The sequence below is a fragment of the Stylophora pistillata genome, chromosome 3, assembly GCF_964205215.1.
Source record: "Stylophora pistillata chromosome 3, jaStyPist1.2, whole genome shotgun sequence".
Taxonomy (NCBI): Eukaryota; Metazoa; Cnidaria; class Anthozoa; order Scleractinia; family Pocilloporidae; genus Stylophora; species Stylophora pistillata.
In genome coordinates, this window is record NC_142521.1 from 3,599,135 (window position 1) to 3,619,629 (window position 20,495).

The window sequence follows — 20,495 nt, forward strand, 5'->3', positions numbered from 1 at the left end:
CAAGCTGCTGTTATACTTGAAATGGCTTTCTTGACAAATATGGAATAATTTTCTTCTAATTGGTTATATCAACTAAGTTGAAATTGTAAATTGGCCACCATAACGAATCGTTATGGTGGCCAATTTACAATTTCAACTTAGTTGATATAAACAATTATCTTGTTACCCCTACCGACGCAGCACCACAGTTTCTTTAGAAACTTTCAGCCTTCATAATTTTCTTCTAGGTTAGGAATTGACGGTTAGATGTTACTTTTCTCCGCCTCTGAAAGCGATTTGAAACAGAGATAAGATCATTCATCTAGTCCAATTTTCCATTATCAAATGGACGGAATAGCAACAGAAAAGGACTCTTACGCTCTTTGATAAGGCCTTTGTTAGGTCAGTCCAGAAATGTCATATAAGGTCAGGGAATCGGCTGCATCTAAGAATGGAACGGTTTACAAGAGGACAATTATGAACTGAAAACACAAGACAGAGCAACTACGATCCATAGATGAATTATAAATAGAATTTGATCAATTCGAAGAAAGGTTTTCTGAAGAGTCTGAGGCTTCGACTTAAATGATGTCTTTTGATAATTCAGTTGAGTGGCAGCGTATAATTTAGTTAATATTTTGAAACCAAACATGTGGGATGTCTTTTTAGTTGTTTGGGAGTCAGGCAACGTTCGTAAAGCCGATGTTGATCCATGTAGTACATTGGTGAATAATATGGCGAAAACTTTCCTTAAAAAGACATGTAGCGGAAAAATGTCGGCAACTGAATCTTTTACTTGATCAGCAGGGATTTGCTAAAGCAAAGGCATAGAAAAAACCAGGAAAGATTTATTACTCGACGTTTCGGGGTCATCGTGACTCCATTATCAAGAGACTAGTTTAAAAACATGCAAATAAGGAAAGGTACAAGGAATAAATAAGGAAATAAATAAGGAATAAATAAGGAAAGGTACAGTCTAAGCTCGAAGTTAAGCGTGACTGTCCAACCAGTGTTCGTTAGCCCTAAGCTCGATCAACAACTTAAGCAACACGAAATTAAGCCCCCTATTGTTAACCAACAATGTGTCGTTTATGAATTTAAATGTAACCTGTGTGATGCAGGGTATGTGGGCTATACTCGTGGTCACTTACACGAGCGCGTAGAAGGGCACACAAGGAAATCATCTTCTATCTACAAACACTACCACCTCCAGCACAATAGTGAAATGCCTGAACGCTTGATCGAGCAATTCAACGTCATCACGAAATGTAACGGCAAATTTGACTGCCTTGTTAATGAAATGTTGTATATTCGCATGCGTAAGCCAACACTGAACGTGCAAACGGATTCCATCCGCGCCAAGGTGTTTGTTTAAGCCGTTAAGTCTAATTTATGCTATTCTTGTACCTTTCCTTATTTGCATGTTTTTAAACTAGTCTCTTGATAATGGAGTCACGATGACCCCGAAACGTCGAGTAATAAATCTTTCCTGGTTTTTTCTATGACTGAATCTTTCCCACGCTTTAATGGCTGGCTGAGATAGATTTAGGGTTTGACAAGTTAAAAATTACTTTACTCGACGAACCCTACGTTTTAAGTGACGGTGAGTGAAGTTTGTGGAGATGCTTGTACTGTTTTTATCAAAGCTTGACTCTGAGCCGTAACTTACACTTCCCGACGAGGATATTTCCCACCTCAACGGCTGATTCGTTTTTAAGGTTCCTCGCATCCCAGAACGGTCTTCACCAAAGCAAAATCAACATACAGGCAAAAGAAAAGAGCATATCCATGATATACAATTTTAACGTTTTAACTGTTGTAGAAAATCAACGGTAGAGGTTATTTGCAAAACATATTTCGCGCGTGAAGGAATTCAACGACCCGCGTGGCCTAGGGAGTCCGCTGACAAGCCCGTAAATTGACCGCTTTGCAAGGAACTGAATGCAATTGACTTGAGCCTATACTTGTTGATTGCAAGTTAACTAATTCCTTTTTTTCCTGCTTCAACAAAAACGATTACTCTATACAATCAATCAATCAATCGATACTTCATTTAAATAAAGGCTGATAGTTTCGAAAGAAACTGTTTGGGGCTGCGTCGGTGGGAGTAACGAAATAATTTGGATATATCAACAAAAGTTGAAATGGTAAATTGGCCACCGTAATGATTACAAAAGCTGACGTTTCGAGCGTTAGCCCTTCGTCGGAGCGATACTTCATTTACCCACGTAGCGTCAAGGAGCCCGTGGAGCTCGTTCAAAATACGTACGTGCCAAATCTACAACTTTTTAATCTTTATTAATACTCTGACTTCAAACAACCTAAATTCTTAAACAAAGATATAATTAAAGAATCAAATTTCTGAGAAAAAAGTTTTCAGTGCCTACGATTCAACCCTATCGATTCTCTTCGTAGCATCTTGAAAGCTACATCATCTAAATGTTAATCATGTATAACATTTTAACTATCTTTTTCAGATTTTGGCGCACTGTGGGAGGGATCAGCTTAAACATCCTCTTTTAAATCCAAGTAAGGAGTGTCCTTCATCATCATGGTCTCCATTCTCGACAGCAGCTGATCAAAAGATGGCCTCTCATTTGGATCCTCCTTCCAACAGTCAAGCATTAGCTTGTACCTGGTATGAACAAATACTCTGCATCATTGTCAAGAAGCAACGCTTTAAACGAAATGAAATCAATAATCTAAAAACAGATTAAAGCGATATCGCTCGACTTGCAGATAATAATTTTGTACAAAGTGAAGCTCTATAACAGAAATAAATGCACTTAACTCAGTCTATGGTACCATGGCGATAACACGTTTACCACAAAGTTGTATGTGATTTTTTTTTATCCAAAATTATAGTGAGTGGGTGATATTCTTTGTAACTGGGGCTTAATAAATCACTCTTAATGACGAAGGTAATAGATGAATTTGTAAGCTCACAGTTCGTCGGAACATATGTCTGGCTTGCTCATTCGATATCCTGTTTTCAGGTTACTGTACAAATCTCTGTTACTGATTCCAGGATACGGAATGCCACCTATATGAAAGAAGAGAACTCAGAAGTATTCAAGATTATTTAAAAAATATTTCTCAACTCAAGTCGTCCATGGCTTAGTATATGCATCTAGGTCGAATGGAAAATAGCGTAAAACCTCCTTTGATCTCGGCATTGTAGCTTGGAACTTGAAAAGTTAGCATAATAATTACAGCTGCTGAAAACTTATAGCTTCTGTCATTCTTTAAACTACTGGCTACATTTTGTTTTAATGTGATTAAAGCAATGTTATAACTTACCCATTCAACAACAAACATATGAAACATATGTGTGAACTGCGGTTATGAGACGTATATGAGAACGATCCTTCGCAGTAAAGCACTATTTGAGCAATCGTGAAAATCAGACCTGAAAAAAATTTCAGGCCTGTACGGGATTCGAACCACTGACCTCTGCGATACTAGTGCAGCGCTCTACCAATTGAGCTAACAAGCCAACTGGGAGCAGGCCATCAAATTAATTCGACATAAACCCGTAACCCACGTCTCATAACCGCAGTTCACACATATGTTTCATATGTTTGTTGTTGTTTGATTTATCATCTACGGGTTTATATCGAATTAATTTGATGGCCTGCTCCCAGTTGGCTTGTTAGCTCAATTGGTAGAGCGCTGCACTAGTATCGCAGAGGTCAGTGGTTCGAATCCCGTACACGCCTGAAATTTTTTTCAGGTCTGATTTTCACTATTGCTCAAATAGTGCTTTACTGCGAAGGATCGTTCTCATATACAACTTACCCATTGTGCACAGTTCCCAAAGAAGTACACCGAAAGACCACCTACAGAAAGAGAACAGGAGGTAATATAAAATTTCAGTCTACTCAGAAGGCTCTCAATTTGAATAATTAACGAGCCAAGTATTGAATCTGATGGTATTTCAGTAAGTAGCTGACACAATTTTGAACTTGTAAGATTAGTACCTTCGGTTTATGCAAGTGCTTCTTTTGAATTAATTTCACTGAGTTGCTAGTATACTCTAAGCTTGTGACTACTCACACGTCACTCTTAGAAGTGTATATGCCGTTAATTAATGACTCAAGCGCCATCCATTTAATAGGCAGTTTTTTAGCGTTCTGGACTTCGTATATGTCGCCATAAGTGTGACGTAGAAGGCCAAAATCAGCAATCTTCACAACTCTGTCTTCACCAAGGAGAATATTACGTGCGGCCAGATCACGATGGACAAATTCTTTGTTGGCCAAGTATTCCTGTGTGGAAATAGAACAGAAGCAAATAATAATTTGCTCATACTCACAATCAGTTTTGTCAACATAGAGCACCCATATTCGATCGCGAAAAAACTCAGACTGAGTGCTTAGTACACTTCTTTTAGAACCTATGCGCTGAAGGTGTCACTGGGTAAGCCGTAGATACGGGATCTTTTTTAAGCCTGGTGTTTCTCACTCCAATTATTCTTCAAGTGCTTCTCTTTTTGGAGAGAGAGGCTCACTGACAAACCCGAGCGAAACTATTAGTCTCTGCTCCATTGATGATTAATCTGTCGACATCTGAGCGCTTAAGAGAACCACTAGAGAATTTAAAGGAACATAGTCTTGTCTCCTTCCGGCTTGATTTCAATCACTTTAATATGTGAATATGTTTCTCTATCTTTTAAAGATCTTTTAAATGTTTTCATAACAGAGCACATACCATTCCTTTTGCTATTTGCCATGCAAAACAAAGAACATTGTCCACAGAGAAGTCAACTTCGTTGTCAAATCCTTGCTGTTCCATTGACTTTTGCGTTTCTCTTTCTCGGGGGGGCTTTGGCAAACTTCGTGCATGTCGCGGATTTCGTGTTGAATTTTCTTTTTCATCAGTGTTTGTAGTGGTTTCATCTTTCACTTTTCCTTCATCGCTTTTGTTATCTTCCGCGGCGTTCTCACTGATCGAATCGTGTTCAGTTATACTTTCGTGGCAAACTCCACCAGGAAGATTTGTTGTGTTGTGACTAACTTCACCAGCCGTCGACGAGATCGCGGTTTCGTCGTCTTCTATCTCCTTTATATTTTCTGCTTGATCTCGTTTCCCACTTCCTAAAGCTTTTCCAGAAGTATTTACAAGTTGAGGCTGCGCTTTAACAGCTTGAAGTGTTGTTGGCTGAGCCCTATCAGAACCTTTGTAGGCCATGTTCGTCCCACATGGCATTTGTGAAATCACTTGATCGCTTTTAGTGGATTGTTCCTCTTTCACAGATATGGCTATTTGTGAAGAGCTGATTAATCCTTGGTCATTTTCGGTTCTCGGCTCTGATTTCTCTTTCTTCATGACTTTTTCGATATTGTCGTAGTCCTCATTAAAGGCATCCTTCTCTGACATTTTTGAGGTGACGAAAACATCTGTCACGGATTCATGAATGACCCCATCTATGCCGTTCTTGCAGTTGATCTGCAATTTATGACACACATCATCGGGAAGAGTTAAAATGCACTCAGTTTGCTTTAACACTTTTAATGAGAAATGTATTGAAAATGTAATGGACTTTCCAATGATATATCAATTCTCCATTTAATTGTCAGTGTTATCAGCTATTTGTTACTCCGCTCAATCTTTAATAAGTTTTGCCCATGCATGGTTTGAGCAAAGGATTTCCTTGAAGACAGAAGTCAAAAACAAAAGCGCTGGGAAGAAAAGGATTATCTACCTCCCCCTTCTCCCCAATCTCTCTGCATTCATCAAAAGAAAATTTGCTGACTCTTGCCAATTATTTCGGTCAGTTTGAAAAATGCTTTGAATAGATTTACAACTTGCGCTTTTCAACTAGGAAAGTAAATTTCTCAATAGAAGAACAGTGTTAACGCAGCAAACTTCCGTCACCTGTCGGCTTCTTTTTCTCAGCCATTGAAGAAGATCTCCATGTGGAACATATTCCAGGAGGAGCATGAAGGGTTCTGACCTCGTCCAGTAGCCAATCATGTTGAGAATATTCCGGTGAAAACCAACGCGCCTCATAAACTCAATTTCTTTCTTAAACAGTTCCTTTCCTTCGTCACTAGCGTTTTCTGTCAGAAAAATACATGAAATGTTTAAAATATGACTTACATAAATCCAAAAAAAGAAAAAAATGACACAAATATAACTCACAATTAAGAGAGTTAGGAAGGTATTGCTGTAAGTTTTATTCCCAATTTGAGCAAGTCGACTTTTAAATTAGGCTTAAGCATCAGTAGCATAATACCATGAAATCTCTAAAATTATGGTTCCCGGACAAATCAGTAGACTCAATAAATATAGAAATCCTAGTTATGATGAAGGCTTCAAGTGTTCTCATAGAAACATTTGCAGTTAAAGGAACTGCAAACAAAACTGTTCAGGTCGATGAATGTTTTAATTCCTTCCATGACTTGAGACCTCTTGAAAACTAATGAAGAAGTCTGCCGCAAAGAAAGGTTATCTTACTGTACAAATGTATCAAACCCTGTTGTAGATTTTATTGCATTACCCTCCAAAACAGAAGGGTCACTTTTGTTTCTAGCAGTTTGGAAAGCCACAATCCACTGAGTGGAAAACGTGTTCTCGAATTCGCCGGAGGATGCAAGCCTTAAAATGAAATATAAACCCTCACTTATAAAGGATGCACGTGAGTCAAGAAGTGCTACACTCTGTTAATAGTATTAGTAAGTCATTTGGCTACAAAGGGAACTTATAGATTCTTTTTGCGCCTACCGAGAAGGACTTTAATTGCGACTGTTCTTCCTTCGGGAAGTTCCGTTACTCTTTCTTCTCGAGGTTTGAAAAACACCTCAACTTTCGGTAATTCTTTAAGAGTGCCTTTGTGGACTTTGCCAAAAGCGCCTCGACCCAGCTCCTCCATAAACGTTACCCGCTCGGGTGGAATCTCCCTAAGAAGGAGGGGAACAATGTCGGATTTTGACCTAAAAGAGGAAAAAAAACCTGCTGAGAGAATGCCTTTAATTGTCTATAAGATACCTTATTTTAGAAATAAAAAGGCTTGGTATCCTAAAAGTATTAGATAAATAACATTTGGAAAAGTTAACTGTCAGTGGGTTACTCTTCACCTCCCTCCCCTCCTTTCGTATTGATACGCCCCCCGTTTCTTCCTGAAGTTTATAATGCCTTTTGGTACTTTTAGAGTGAGCTAGCTATTGATCCGCTGAAACTGGTTCTCACCTGGTGTCAAGGGTAGCATTTTTATAATACTTCTTCTCTTTAAAAATGTCATCTACATTTCATTTCTCTGCAATTAACTCTTTTCAGAAAAGAACCTTATCCAAAGCGACGCATGACTATCTGCGATACTGATAAAGATGTCTCAGCTTACCACCTGGACTTATGGCCTCGACTTTTCCTCGTTTTTCTGCTTTTCTTTCTCCAACAAACAATTCCAAAAGTAGAGAGAAACAGGAGCCCGCAAGCTGATGGTAAAGCAATGCTGAGTGTTCGTACCAGGAACTTATCAGTCAAAGTCGCTGTTTTCATTCGCCATTCATCAGAGGGACCGCTTTGTCCCAATTCGTTCCAAGCAGTCACTTTAAAGATGTATTCAGTGTTGCACTTTAACGAAGGGAGATCTTTCGAAGTAGTATCCACGGTAACATTGATTCTATACTGTTGATTTGAAGATTGAAGTTCTCTGTAGTAAATCGTGTACATGATCAATGGGCAGCCATTGTCGTCTGGGGAGCTCCACTTCAGGTTCACATCACACTTAGATGCCAATTGTACTTCTTTGTTTTTTATGACCGGAGCTGACGGTTTACCTGAAATGAAAACATTTTAAAATTCTTCAATAAAACTTGCAAATGTAAGCATTTTTCTGAAAGGAAGTAACTCGGATTTTTTTTTTTTTTTTGTTATTGTTGGTCAGAAATGATCTCCAGAAAAGAACAAATTGGCAAAACTGACTCTCTAAATCATATGAATGGCAAACCAAGTTACCTTGATAAAGATTCAAACTACACCTAATTTCTCCCGTCACTCCTTTGAAATGTTGTCGCAAAGATAGGACAAATTCCATTTTTCTTTCATTACACCAACACCGAGAACAGGGAAATGTAAGTAGTTCTTCAAAATATTTTTGAGTAAAAGGCTTTTATTGTCGATTTTACTGCACTCGGACGTTTCACGTGACTTGGCAAGGTAGGAAAATCCTCATGACTTTTTTTTTACCTCCACGTGTTTTCACTTTCTGAGAGTTGCTGTGATTTAATGGCGCCGAGGTCATCTCTGCAGTAGAGTTCCAAGCGTTGACATCTATTTCATACTCCGTATTACAACTAAGGTTAAGAGCATAACTTCGTTCATGTTCCGATACGTTTACAGCGTTCCAATCTAATTTGTCGCCTTCTGAGGGTACTTTTCTGCTATAGATAGTCATCACAGAGGCAGAACATGGCCTCCAATGCACTACCACGGTACTTCCGGGATATTCTACACAAAAAGAAAGAAAGAGATAAATACAACAAAAAAATTATAAATAATTAATTTTCAGAAGGGCTTTTTTTGAAAGATTTTCTTCGGCATATAAAATGATCTTTCCCTTGACACTAATTCAGCATCCGTCTCAGCTCGCATACTGTCTGCTTGCGCAACCTCGCCCTGACAGTGATGACTGCGGTGGACTCCTGATCGCAATTTCCATATTCGAGATCTGGCTTGGATCATTGTTTTTTGTTCTAAAGGGAGCCACATTTACTGATCAATAACATTAAACCAGAGAGAAATCTTTGATTGAGTTGCAGTTGCTTCATTCATATTAGCTCTCTCATTGGTGCAAAAAAACTCTCGCCAGTCTCTCACTCAATCATGCTCAAAACTAAAACAGGCAGCAGCATCGTCAACCATATTCGAGCCCTTCAGATAGTTTCACTCTATTTTACTTGGAGTTTTCTCGGTTCCTTGTGATTTTTTTCCTTTGCACTGATTGGCCGATGTGATTACTTTGGTCTTTGGTCATATACTTTCATTACAAAAGCATAAAGACGTGTTTTCTAATACCTGGAGAGTTTCCAGAAACGTCAGAATATTCGTAAATCTGCAATGTAAGAAAATAAGCTAAAGCAGAAAACTTTTCAGGTTTAGTTAAATTAATAAACAGGAATGAGGCAAGGTCTTTAAGTGATTCTGTCTACAGTCAGAGATACACATGACTGCCTTCTGTGGATGATACCATTATATCGCTGTTACACTTTCAGAATTTATTTAATTCCATTAATTTGAAAGTCATCGATGTACTTTACATTCCTAGATTTTTAACCATTCATTACGCTTGAAAGCCTCACAAAAAGGCAAATCTTGTCCTCTTCGAATTCGAGGTCGAAAATAACCCCAGCACAAAATAAAAGCTTAAATCTTGGTTCTAGTCGTGAGTCGGTTAGATAGATGGATATAATGGATTTATGTTGGGATTAACAGGACTGGAGCACTCTTATGCCAAAGGAGAACCAATGCATACATTAAGTAGCTACATGTTTGAGAACTTTGACAAACACTTTTTCTTTATCAAAACTAAATAAACTTACGCATGATGCATGATCCTTCGCAGTGGATAAAATCAGAAAAATCAGACCTAAAAAAAATCAGGCCTGTACAGGATTCAAATCATATGAACTTCATATATTCATTGTATCTGATTTATCATCACGGGTTTATTACGAATCAACTTAACGGCCTGTTCCCAGTTGGCTTGTTAGCTCAATTGGTAGAGCGCTGCACTAGTATCGCAGAGGTCAGTGGTTCGAATCCCGTACAGGCCTGATTTTTTTCAGGTCTGATTTTCGCTATTGCATAAATTGCGCTATCTACTGCGAAGGATCGTGCATTATACGTATTTAATACCGCAGTTCAAAATATATGAACTTAATATATTCATTGTATCTAAATAAACTTAGTAGACATTACAGAACTCTTCTCAGCTAATTAACTAACTGTAATCATTTTGAGTGTTGCGCATGGTTTTTGTCTACAATGTGAATTGAGAAACTCACCACAAATACGAGGGCCACTAAAACATGAAGTCCTAGTTCCATCGTAATATCGCAGAAGTCAGGACCTGATGAAGAATTGAACGTGATAGCGGTCAGTGACAAACAGAAATTGTCATCAAATAACCATAGAGCAGAAAATCTTTAAAAAAGGTTCAAGCCCTTGGAAGAAATAGAGACAAAACTTTCATGAAAAGAAATAGCGGTTTTGTTAGCCAAAATAACCTGCTCATTGACCTCCTTCGTTTGGCTGTTGTGGGAAATGTTAAACTTCGGACTAGCCGTTGTTGTAATATTCTTCGAAGTTATTTGTATTGTTTTGTCTTATTTTTCTAGTCTGAGCACATTAACTTTACTTGTACAGTTTAAAGTGATAAATGAATAGGCAAGCGCACGCATCGCTGATGTGAAGAGACTTTTTTTTTGTATCAATGGTGCCAAATCGTTGCTTCATACATTCTTTGAGTGTTTTCTTTCAAATTCTTCATTTTTTTCCACATGTCGCCTTATTTTGTAAAAAGGATCAAAGATCTCGTGTGTGTGTTTTATCTTCTTGTAAGACATGCTTATTTATACTGACATTGAGGATCATGTCAATTTTTAAAATGATCTGACAACGGCCGTCAGTCAAAAACTAAACGAATGCTCCCATGCGGCTCAAAAATAAGGATAAAAAAACTCTTTAAAATTCGGCCGACATGTGGCTTTAGAAAACATAAAGTTATGCCAAAAGAAACTTCCAAAACAAGGAGAGCGATTCCTGTTTTCGAAACTTCACAAATATTCAGCTCATCTTAAAATGAACAACTCCGTACCAGCTGCCGCCCGAAACGACGACAACGTTAGAATAAATGAGTAACTCCACTTAGAATGCAGAAGAGAATTTTCGAGCAAGCTGAAAACAAAACAGGCAGTTTTCCTTGTTGAACTCTGTAAACATTTCGGCTCGCTCTGCCAAAATGGCCGCGGAATGCAAATACAGCAACCGCATCCTTCTTTGTGCGTTTTGTTTAAAAAGAAAATCCATTTGATTTTGTTTCGATATCAATTTTACTACGAAACTTAAGTTTCTGTCCATCATAAGTACAATTCTGTGTATCAAGGCGTTCGACAGTTCAATACTTAATATCGTTCCTTCTTCCTTTCGTCGGCTGGTCTTTGAAGCTAACAGCTCTTGTAATGCTTTTTATTTCGAAACGGGAGTGAGGCTGGTAGTCTTTAGATAACATTTACTTAATGTCAAGAATGTAAGAGAAACGCAGGAATAAGGCCAGTTTTTTACAAGTAAATATATGCCTTGTAATGAGATATACCGAGTTCTCTATTATAATTCGTGTTTCTGTCGAGGCAGCATAGTCGAGACTGCATATGTTGACTTATTGACAGCATGGTTACACAGGTTTCACCCTTTCATCTGTGTTGATTTGTCAGTGAAATTCCGCCTGAACCTTAGTTCATTTTGACTCACATACTTTTTTTCAATTCGAAATCGACCTTTTCGCAGAAATCCTCACTAGAGGTATATGATGAGAAGATGAAAGTCAAGATCAGTAAAGACGTTTTTTATTATTATTATTATTTTTTTTTTGCATTGCAACCTTGTTATTAATTCCGCGTAGATATTTGCACGCGTTTTTAAAATGGGTATGGAATCCTTTTTCTTGCTTCAGTTCAAAATCCATATTTTTATCGCTTTTTAAAGTATCGTGGCGCATAATCCGGGCTGAGATAGAGATTTTGGCGGCAGGAAATGGTGCAATTTACGTACAACCTTAAAAATCGCTGAAAACTTTTTTTCTTTAAAAGTTTCAATGACACCGTTTTTCTCTGGTCTATTGACGACGAACTGAATAACTCAGCGCTTCTTCGTCTTGTTAAATTTTGTTGATAGCCATCGCTTTGACTGAAAACACAAAATGGAACATGTACATGGATGTTCTAATCACTTATTCTACAAATGGCTTTGAAAATGAAACTGTAAGCAAAACGTTCGAAAAATCATAGGAGTATCCCAAATATAGGACATGTCGGCAGATGGTTACAACTTTCCTTGAAGTTCCCATTGTGTGATCTTCTCTGAAGAGCACACTATATAAAACCCAACTAGCTTATTCCCTAACGATTGGAGACAATGATTGAAATTTACTTCAGTTTTCAATATGACTCTCAAAAGCACTGTAAAATTAAGTAGTAAACAAAAGTTAAGTCTAACAAAAAATAAATACAAGCACGCACGTTTAAAACGTAAGGTATTCAGTTTAAGACAGTTTACTACCTTTTAATGTTAGTAATGAAACGCTATTTGATATGGCTATCAGCTAAAAAACCCCTGATGAGATAGTAAAGCTGAAAAGGGAATCTACATATCTAGTTTTCTTATCTCGTATGTGTCTTAACTATGGCTGCATAGAGAATGAATTCGGAATACCTTATCGACGACTCAGTCTAGAAAATACTCGCGGTTATCTTGGACATCAGATCGCCGTAGCGTTCCTAGTGCGAAACAGTCATTTGCAAGCTGTTCCTTGACAATTAAAATACGATCTTAAGTTGTCTTGTATTAATAATTCATATAGATTTTTATAGCATTTACAATGCAAAAAAATTAATTAAAATAATGATAATAATGACGATAACAACAATAATAATAATAATAACGATGATAATGTTCTAGGGTAAACTTGCGTTTTCTTGTGTCCTCGCCTGTTCTTATTTAGCAGTTTGATTGTTATAGAATGATGTGAGCATCAGAAACCAAGTGTTGCTAGGAAACCGAAGAAAACCCTTCGTAAAAGCGAAAATACTTCCTTGATCGATGCTTCCAGTAATCGTACCGACTAACTTGATCGATATCTTGACCATGTAAGGGAAAGAAAAAAACCAAATTTCATCGTTATCGATAACTCCATTTTACAGAAAAATTCATTACTTGACGAGGGAATTCCGCATTAAATTGCACGCGAAAACCGATATCGCACTCATCGCTTCGAGATTCGTGTGATATCGGTTTTCGCGTGCAATTTAATGCGGAATTCACGAGTGAAGTAATGGATTTTCCTTGAATCGCATAACGGAATTTAAAAGAGAAAAAAAAGGAAACAACATTATTTAAAATTGTTATGCTTACGTAGATGCGAAACAATTTCACTTAGCCTCGTTTTCAACTCGCAATTCCACGCTAAATACCTCGCTTCGTTGACCAATCAGAATGCGAGATTTTATTCAATGATGCGATTCTAAAACAAAGTGTATTTACTGAAGAACAGTATTTTTCTTTCAGCGCTTTTACTCAGTCAGTTACGAGCATTAAAGTGAATGGTTCCTTTGAGGTCGAAAACTGCTTCTTAAATTCACTTAAGTAAACTCGATGGGCGCATAAAAACAAAGAGTAACACACCGCTAAGTATGGAAATGTTAGAGCCCAAAGATATTATTACAGGGTCAAGTTCTAATGACAAAGGACATACCTAAGTGTATTCAGAAAGGAGATAGAGGTGTTTGGAGATTACATTTTTATGGTCAGCCCGACTCGGTCATATCTGCCTTGATTTAGCTTATCCTGCGGATTGGACTGAAAGAGTTATTACAAGTCTTCAGGATCACCACAGAAAGATACGATCCGTTTATAATGGCCGAGCCCTGATCAAATATCGGTTTCATATAAGTGTTGAGTTCTCCGGGATTAGTTTGAAATAAAAGCCACGACCTAGGCTGTTCAAGCGTTGAGTTTGTAAAAAAAAAAAAAAGGCGCGAAAAGAGCGGAGGAATGATAAAATGAGGAGGCCTAGGTCGAGTTGCTTAACAACCCGCCCCGACCCAAGCCTCCCTTGCTCTTTCACTTCGCTGCTACTATCCAGGAGTACTGGTTTCAATAACTTTTTTCGTAAGCGGCAGCCGATGGTATAATAGGCGGCAGTGCCGTTGGAAAAAACCCAAACGCGAAAGCCTGCTCACAGGCTCAACAGACGGCCGTGGGAGATCTTATGGACGGCGACAGACCATCGGTAAGTGGCGTTTATTCAAACCCCCGCTACTATCGAGGCATCCCTTGGAACTGGTTAGCTATGGCCTTCAAATCTAGACAGTATGGTCAACTCAAGCATTGAACACAACATTTCCGTATCCAGCAAGGTGGGAATCAGATTTTCCTATGTCACTGACCGAAATGATTGTACTTTCACATGTCACGTGCTTCCCGTTTCGCTTGAGTTTGGCACATTTCACCCTTTCCACCCCCCTCCCCCACAAAAAAAGGAAAGATAGAGAAAAGAGTCTATTGTTCAAAGCCCTTGTTGTGTGTTGCGTGCTGCGTGTCGCGTGTTTCGTGTCGCGTGTCGCGCGTCCGAGGTATTCGAACACTTGAAGAAAGCCATGCACGATCAGGAATTCATTGGTCTTATTTTCATCTCGGTTCTCTTCAAGGAGTATCCAAATCGCTTCCAGTGATACCAGTTCACACCATCAGCAAAGGAGGAGTGAATGCCACGAAGATACAAGCCATTCAGATTCTAGTGGTGACATGCATTGTACCACCAGGCTCCTTTGAACTGAATGGCGCAGTTATGACCCCAGTGATCATTATCTTGATCTCTGGTGGTGAAGGGCTGGTTGCACTGCCAGCCAAGAGCGTTACCGGCAGTTCCTGACCCATAAAATAAGCAAACAGTCAGCGCCCCTAAATTATATGTCACCAGAGCAGTCCGCTGCCCAATGTTGATTAACTGACCATAACAAAAATGTGCAAGGTATGCATCGTGTGATTGGTCACCCCGCAGGTCAATCCTAAGGTTTATGAAGCTAGTTATTCCCACAGAGATTATGGGTTCAGCTCACAAAGGAGGTACAATTTGGAAATACGTTTACACTGTCGAAGGCAATAAGGTTTTTCGGTTCCAATTTCAATCAAATATGCCGCGCTTTAAGCTATCAGATATGCTGCATTGTATAAGAAATCGAAGAAATTTCCCAGAATTACCAGCAGAGAAAGAAAATTTATAATTTGCTTCGAGAAACTGGCACCAATAAAGAAGCGTAAAACCTCATTCAGAATTTGTTGAGGTAAACTTAAGTAACAAAGGATTTTCCTACGTTGAACGTGTACGATCTAAGTTTGCCTGGAAGTTCTTGCAGATCTACGTATATTTACAGCATGATGTAAATTTGGATGAGGATCAGTGAAAATGACTAAATCGTTCCCTGCTTTAAGTGTTTTAACTTTTTAATTTATTTTTTCACTTATAGTTCTCTTCTCTTTTGGTAGAGGGGTGGGGGACTGGATTTTCTGCGTGCAAATATGGAAAAACAACGAGAGAGGAATGCAGCAAATTATTGCGGGATAAAGAGTGTCCTATTTTTCTACTGAATTTTTTTAACTACTACACCTTCGTCAGGAGTAAGCTTTTTGGGTCGTCTCTACTAACTGACAACCATGCAAAAGCTAAGAATGAAACTGGAGACTCTATCCTATTGGGAAACATAATATTAAATTATTATTAAAAATCACCTGAGTAAGAACCACAGGTCAACTTGTACTTGTCATTTTCACTCATAACACCAAACATGTCATATTCAGCATAAGCAGTGTTCCCTTCAAAGTCTTCTAAGTCCACTCGTAGTAGCATCTTGTTATTGTCTGGGGTCAGGTGGTGGATGTTGTCCAGTCCCAGCCAAAATTCACCACTCAAATTACCAAAGCCATGTTTGTAGTCGTTCCAGTCGCGGTAAAAATCAACCGAGCCGTCCAGTCTCTTCTGGAACACTGTCCATCCCCCTCCGGCTGCTGTCTGGTCACAAAATACCTCAAAAGCTAGAAAATTATCAGGACTGATCTTGTACACACCGTCTCTTGTTTTCCCTGATTTGTAGATTTCAGCGCAGTTCCTGTAAACTAACAATTGAGTAAACATGAGGATTTTCTGCATTTTATGGATTAGGTAATGAATTTTTTTGTAGCCGAATGCAATGATAAAAGAAAATAAAGCGAATCATGACAACATCAAGGTTAAATTTGTGTCCTTTCATAGTTGGTGACTTGGTAATAACTAATGCGAAACTGATTCATATCATATCGGTTGATGCTCTGCCGGGAGTCATTAGGCTTCGCACGTGATGTTTTGGTTTTAGTCCTCAAAGAGTTTTACAAAGCAAAGTTTTTTTTTTGTTGTCGTTTCTTTCGGAAAATAAATTGGTCAATAACCGCCATTTACAGTGCTTGGCACTAATTTATAAGAGGTTCGGTTTGGTTCTGTGTGGCTTATACTAGTGTACCTCAGCGTCGGCGAAAGTGGTGGAATATCCACCACTATTCACTTCCGCTTCGGTGAAAAATTGTTAAATATTGCATTGGGATATCTACCACTCGCTCGCCAGGAAATCATGACGCCTGCTATGCAGGGTGCTAGGTGTATAAAGAGATTTGGATTAACAAACGCAGCTTTTGAAAAACTTCTGTCACCTTTATCGCAGTATTCTCCGGTGAATCTACTCCCACAGATACATCGAAAACCTTTACTGGTGAAACCAGCTTGACAGGTGCCATTGTTCAAACAGGGACTGCTACTGCAGGGATTCTGGTTAAGAAAAAAAAATCAGTTCACAGAAAACGAAACTTCTAGTTTCTGTAACACGTGCTGTTTGTCTACTATCGGGAGACGTTGGAGACAGTTCTTGATAAGACACAGCAAAGCTTTATTTTTTTAGATTGTCGTGATCAAGCACGTCTAAAGAATGACGTGAGGATCTCAATACACTCACTGAAGAATCATACGGTCATTATATCACGATCAAGGGTCAGGTGACTTATGAAATAACGAGCTATTGATAACATATTGTAACATCCTTTCTCTTTTGAAAAGGAAAATGAAGAAAATAAAACTATCTCGTGTTAGGCAAAAGGAAGGAAATCGGCTAAATGAAAAATAGGGATATAAGCTTGACAGCATGTAATGCTTAATAGCAGACATAGTCTTTCAAATGTTCTGGAGGCCTTCGAGTTCGTGAAGGCCTCGCCGGCGAGGGCTCTTCATTGACCTCGAGTGGCTGGGGTTTGCTTGATTTGTCTGGCGGGGTCTGCGGCGGGATGCTTGCGGTTGGCGCTTCAGGGCTTTCAGCATACTTGTGCGACATAGGATTGTTTGACGGTGGTGATCCGTGGTCCTGCTGAATTGTCGGTGGTGATTCTTGAGTCTTTCTCAAGTGCACGCGGTTACGACGGTATGCTCCACCATCCGAAGTCTCCACGGTGTATGATCGTTGGTCATCTTTGTTGATCACCAGCGTTTTGCGCCATTTCTTCTCACCAGCACGTAGCGGTTTCATGCGCACAGTGTCGCCCTTCTCTAGCGGTTTGAAGTCTTTCGCGGTGCGGTCGTAGTACCACTTCTGTTTCTGCTGACGCTCCACAAGCTTCGTGCGGTCGTTAGATGGCTTGCTGCTTTGCGGTTGTAGAAGCTGACTCACTGTTGGGAGTAGGGTCTTCGTTCTTCGACTCATTAGGCGCTGAGCCGGGCTTGACCCGATTCCCTGTGTAGGCGTGTTTCTGTAGTCCAGGATCGCTAGGTAAAGGTCATTGCAAGCTTCGAATGCTTTGCGGAGGAGTCGTTTTGCTGTCTTCACAGCAGATTCTGCTTTCCCATTTGCCTTACTGTTTCCAGTGCTGATGGCGCAGTGTTCGAATTCCCAGGTACGAGCGAACGTTGCGAATTCATTACAGTAGAATTGAGGGCCGTTATCCGACACAACTTTGTCTGGGCATCCGTATCTGGCAAAGTGGTTCTTGAGTTTCAAGATGACGGTTCTTGCTTTGGTGTCAGGGAGCTTGTCCACTTCCCAGAAATTACCGTTGTAGTCTACTGTTACTAAGTAGCTCTTGTTTTTTAACTCAAAGAGATCATTGCCGACCTTTTCCCAAGGGCGTGACGGTAATCGTGTGGCATGAGGGTTTCTTTTTGTTGACTAGGGTCGTGTGTTCGGCAGATTTCACATGCTTCTATTTGCTGCTTTATTTCGGCTGACATTCCGGGCCAGTAAATGTATTCTCGCGCTCGTCGTAGGTACGATACTGTTCCCATGTGTGAGGAGTGAAGTTTGCTCCTCATTTGCTTTCGTAAACTGGCAGGAATTACTAATCTTTCTCCTCTAACAATTACGCCATCTTGTACTGTCAGCTCATCTCGTAGGCTGTAGTAGGGGGTTGTTTGCGACGGTAGATCGCTCTTGTCATTTGGCTATCCCTTAAGGATCAAGGATTTCACGACCTGCAGGGTTTGGTCCGCGGCGGTTTCTCTTTGGATCTCACTTAGTTTCTGATCACTGACAGGCAGAAGTTTGGTCATGTTCAGCAATTCGAGCTCTTTGACGTCTTTTCTACCAACTTCGGGAAGGAAAGCTCTTGAGAGAAGATCAGCGATGTACATCTTTGCACCGCACCCGTAGTGAACATTAATGTTGTACTTCTGAAGCCTCATTATCATGCCTTGCAGGCGGCGAGGTGCGGATGATAACAGCTTCTTGAGGATGGACTCAAGCGGTTTGTGGTCGCTTGTTACCTGGACAGGCCGTCCAAAGGTGTACTGATGAAATTTCTCAAGGGAGAAGACTATTGCCAACTTTTCCTTTTCTATCTGGGCGTATCTTGTCTCAGTGTCAGTCAGGGCACGGCTGGCATATGCAATAGGTTTTCCCTTCTGTAGCAGGGCAGCACCAAGACCCTTCTGACTTGCATCGCACTGTACGACAAGCTCTTCCTTAGGGTCGTAGTAGCTAAGAATGGAAACCTCGGTTACAAGCTTTTTTGCTTCTTCGAACTGGGTTTACGGCCATGGGCTGAGAAAGATGAGATCGTGTGCGTGATAGACGCTGTCCCAGTTCCACTGGATGTAGAAGGTGTTCCGAGAGGCGCTGAAGAAATCGTTGCCGTTGCCGTCGTCGTCGTAGCCGTCGTTAGCATATTCAGATGAAGGATCCCACCGCTGCCACCATGTAACACGGGCTGTTTGTCTACTATCGGCAGACGTAGGAGACAGTTCTTGATGAGACACAGCAAAGCTTTATTTTTTAGGTTGTCGTGATCAAGCACGTCTAAAGAATGACGTGAGGATCTCAATACACTCACTGAAGAATCATACGGTCATTGTATCACAATCAAGGGTCAGGTGACTTATGAAATAACGAGCTATTGATAACATATTGTAACAGTTTCCAAATTCGTATATAGGTAGCAATGTTTGTAAAATTTTACCTCGATAGCATAGAAGGTGTATGCTGATCTATTTTCAAGAGAGAACGTAAACTGGTTTTCAACAGTAGCGTTGTTTAGCTCACATCTGTTTTTCCCTCCCTCCAAGGGTCCGACATTGATGGACACACAGCTGGGCTCCATATAACACATCACTCGGCAACTCCTTGCACTAGCTACCTCTACTCTCTTTATCACATGATCTTTCAATGCCTTGCCTATAATTGGCTTTTTGAAAATGATGTTGCGACAATCGTTACCTGTATCAAAAAATATACAGTATCCTTTTACGAATGATACATGACTGTGTAATAGAACCTAAGAAATCGGTTGAAGCATTTTTCCTCCAGCCCGTTCGATATAAGGGTCCAATTCCTGCCTTCTTTTCTTCCTAGGTTTAATTTTCTGAAAACACTTCATTTGTACTTAGGATCATCCTTTCAATTGATTTGTCGTATTTATTACCTGTTCTCAGTTTACTCTCCCAATGTTTTTGGTTTCGTTTCAGCCGCTAAATTCAACAAATGTTTTCATCTTGTTTCACCATCCTATTAGTAATTCTTGGATTGTGAAAATGTCGAAAAATAGAAATCTCAAACCAAAAAACTGTAGAGGTTTTTTTATGGAGATATTTCAATTTTTCTTAATTCTATAATAAGTTTATCGACCGTTTCGTTTTCTCCTAAATTCAAAATGTCTCTGTTTTACGTTAGTTAATCTGTGTTGTATGTGAGATTGAGCCAGCGTTAGTTTGATTTCATAATGTTAGTGACGCATCGAAGGCTAACGGAAGAAACATGTTCAAGGTGACAACTTATGTTAAAGAAGCCAAAAACTGATTGAGTTTTGTTCTCTGTGCTTCTTTACCTTAAGTTCTGGGCAGAGACTCATTCTAACATAATTACCCGCTTTAATTTAGGGATAACTAAGTATTGTCAGTTGTAACTGTTAACGGCTACATGGTACATCTTAAATTAATCGAGAGATTGGAAAGAAAAACGGTCTTTCATAGTGGAAAACTTTTTAAGTGTCATATACTCACCGGTGCAAGAATACAGTAGGAAAATATTCCCAACCAAAATGCAAAGAATCTTACTCACGGTCATAATTCCGATATCGAATTGACAAGTGATACAACACGTCATTTGAGATAATGTGACTAAAAACATAGTAGGTGTGAGATAATGTGATTAAAAACACCCAGTGGGTGTGAGATAATGTGATTAAAAACACCCAGTGGGTGTGAGATAATGTGATTAAAAACACCCAGTGGGTGT

At 39.5% G+C, this 20,495-nt stretch overlaps 2 protein-coding genes across 2 annotated transcripts; both read right to left on the reverse strand.

Annotated features, from left to right (window-relative positions):
* Nucleotides 1-2,258: 2,258 nt before the first annotated feature.
* On the reverse strand, nt 2,259-13,807 carry LOC148734142 (tyrosine-protein kinase receptor torso-like). The gene is made up of 13 exons (XM_088753688.1): nt 13,451-13,807; nt 12,412-12,836; nt 9,987-10,051; nt 8,998-9,034; nt 8,170-8,430; nt 7,322-7,760; nt 6,706-6,914; nt 5,857-6,041; nt 4,690-5,427; nt 4,036-4,247; nt 3,778-3,818; nt 2,926-3,022; nt 2,259-2,614 (listed from the first exon to the last, which is right to left on the reverse strand). Exons 3-13 carry the CDS (start codon nt 10,026-10,028, stop codon nt 2,485-2,487), a joined length of 2,391 nt encoding a protein of 796 aa, XP_088609814.1. The 5' UTR covers nt 10,029-10,051; nt 12,412-12,836; nt 13,451-13,807; the 3' UTR covers nt 2,259-2,484.
* Nucleotides 13,808-13,990: 183 nt separating this feature from the next.
* Nucleotides 13,991-20,342, reverse strand: LOC148734143 (fibrinogen C domain-containing protein 1-like). The gene is made up of 5 exons (XM_088753709.1): nt 20,261-20,342; nt 19,222-19,478; nt 16,438-16,552; nt 15,487-15,870; nt 13,991-14,625 (listed from the first exon to the last, which is right to left on the reverse strand). Exons 1-5 carry the CDS (start codon nt 20,322-20,324, stop codon nt 14,492-14,494), a joined length of 954 nt encoding a protein of 317 aa, XP_088609835.1. The 5' UTR covers nt 20,325-20,342; the 3' UTR covers nt 13,991-14,491.
* Nucleotides 20,343-20,495: the final 153 nt, after the last annotated feature.

Coding starts and splice junctions, on each gene's coding strand:
- LOC148734142 (XM_088753688.1), bottom strand. CDS start 10,028: ATGGAACTAGGACTTCATGTTTTAGTGGCCCTCGTATTTGTG. Junction 8,431..8,997: donor CGTTTCTGGAAACTCTCCAG/GTATTAGAAAAC, acceptor CTTTTTGTGTAG/AATATCCCGGAAGTACCGTG. Junction 7,761..8,169: donor GAAAGTGAAAACACGTGGAG/GTAAAAAAAAAG, acceptor TTTTCATTTCAG/GTAAACCGTCAGCTCCGGTC.
- LOC148734143 (XM_088753709.1), bottom strand. CDS start 20,324: ATGACCGTGAGTAAGATTCTTTGCATTTTGGTTGGGAATATTTTCCTA. Junction 16,553..19,221: donor ACACCTTCTATGCTATCGAG/GTAAAATTTTAC, acceptor TTTCTTAACCAG/AATCCCTGCAGTAGCAGTCC. Junction 14,626..15,486: donor GACCTGTGGTTCTTACTCAG/GTGATTTTTAAT, acceptor TTTATGGGTCAG/GAACTGCCGGTAACGCTCTT.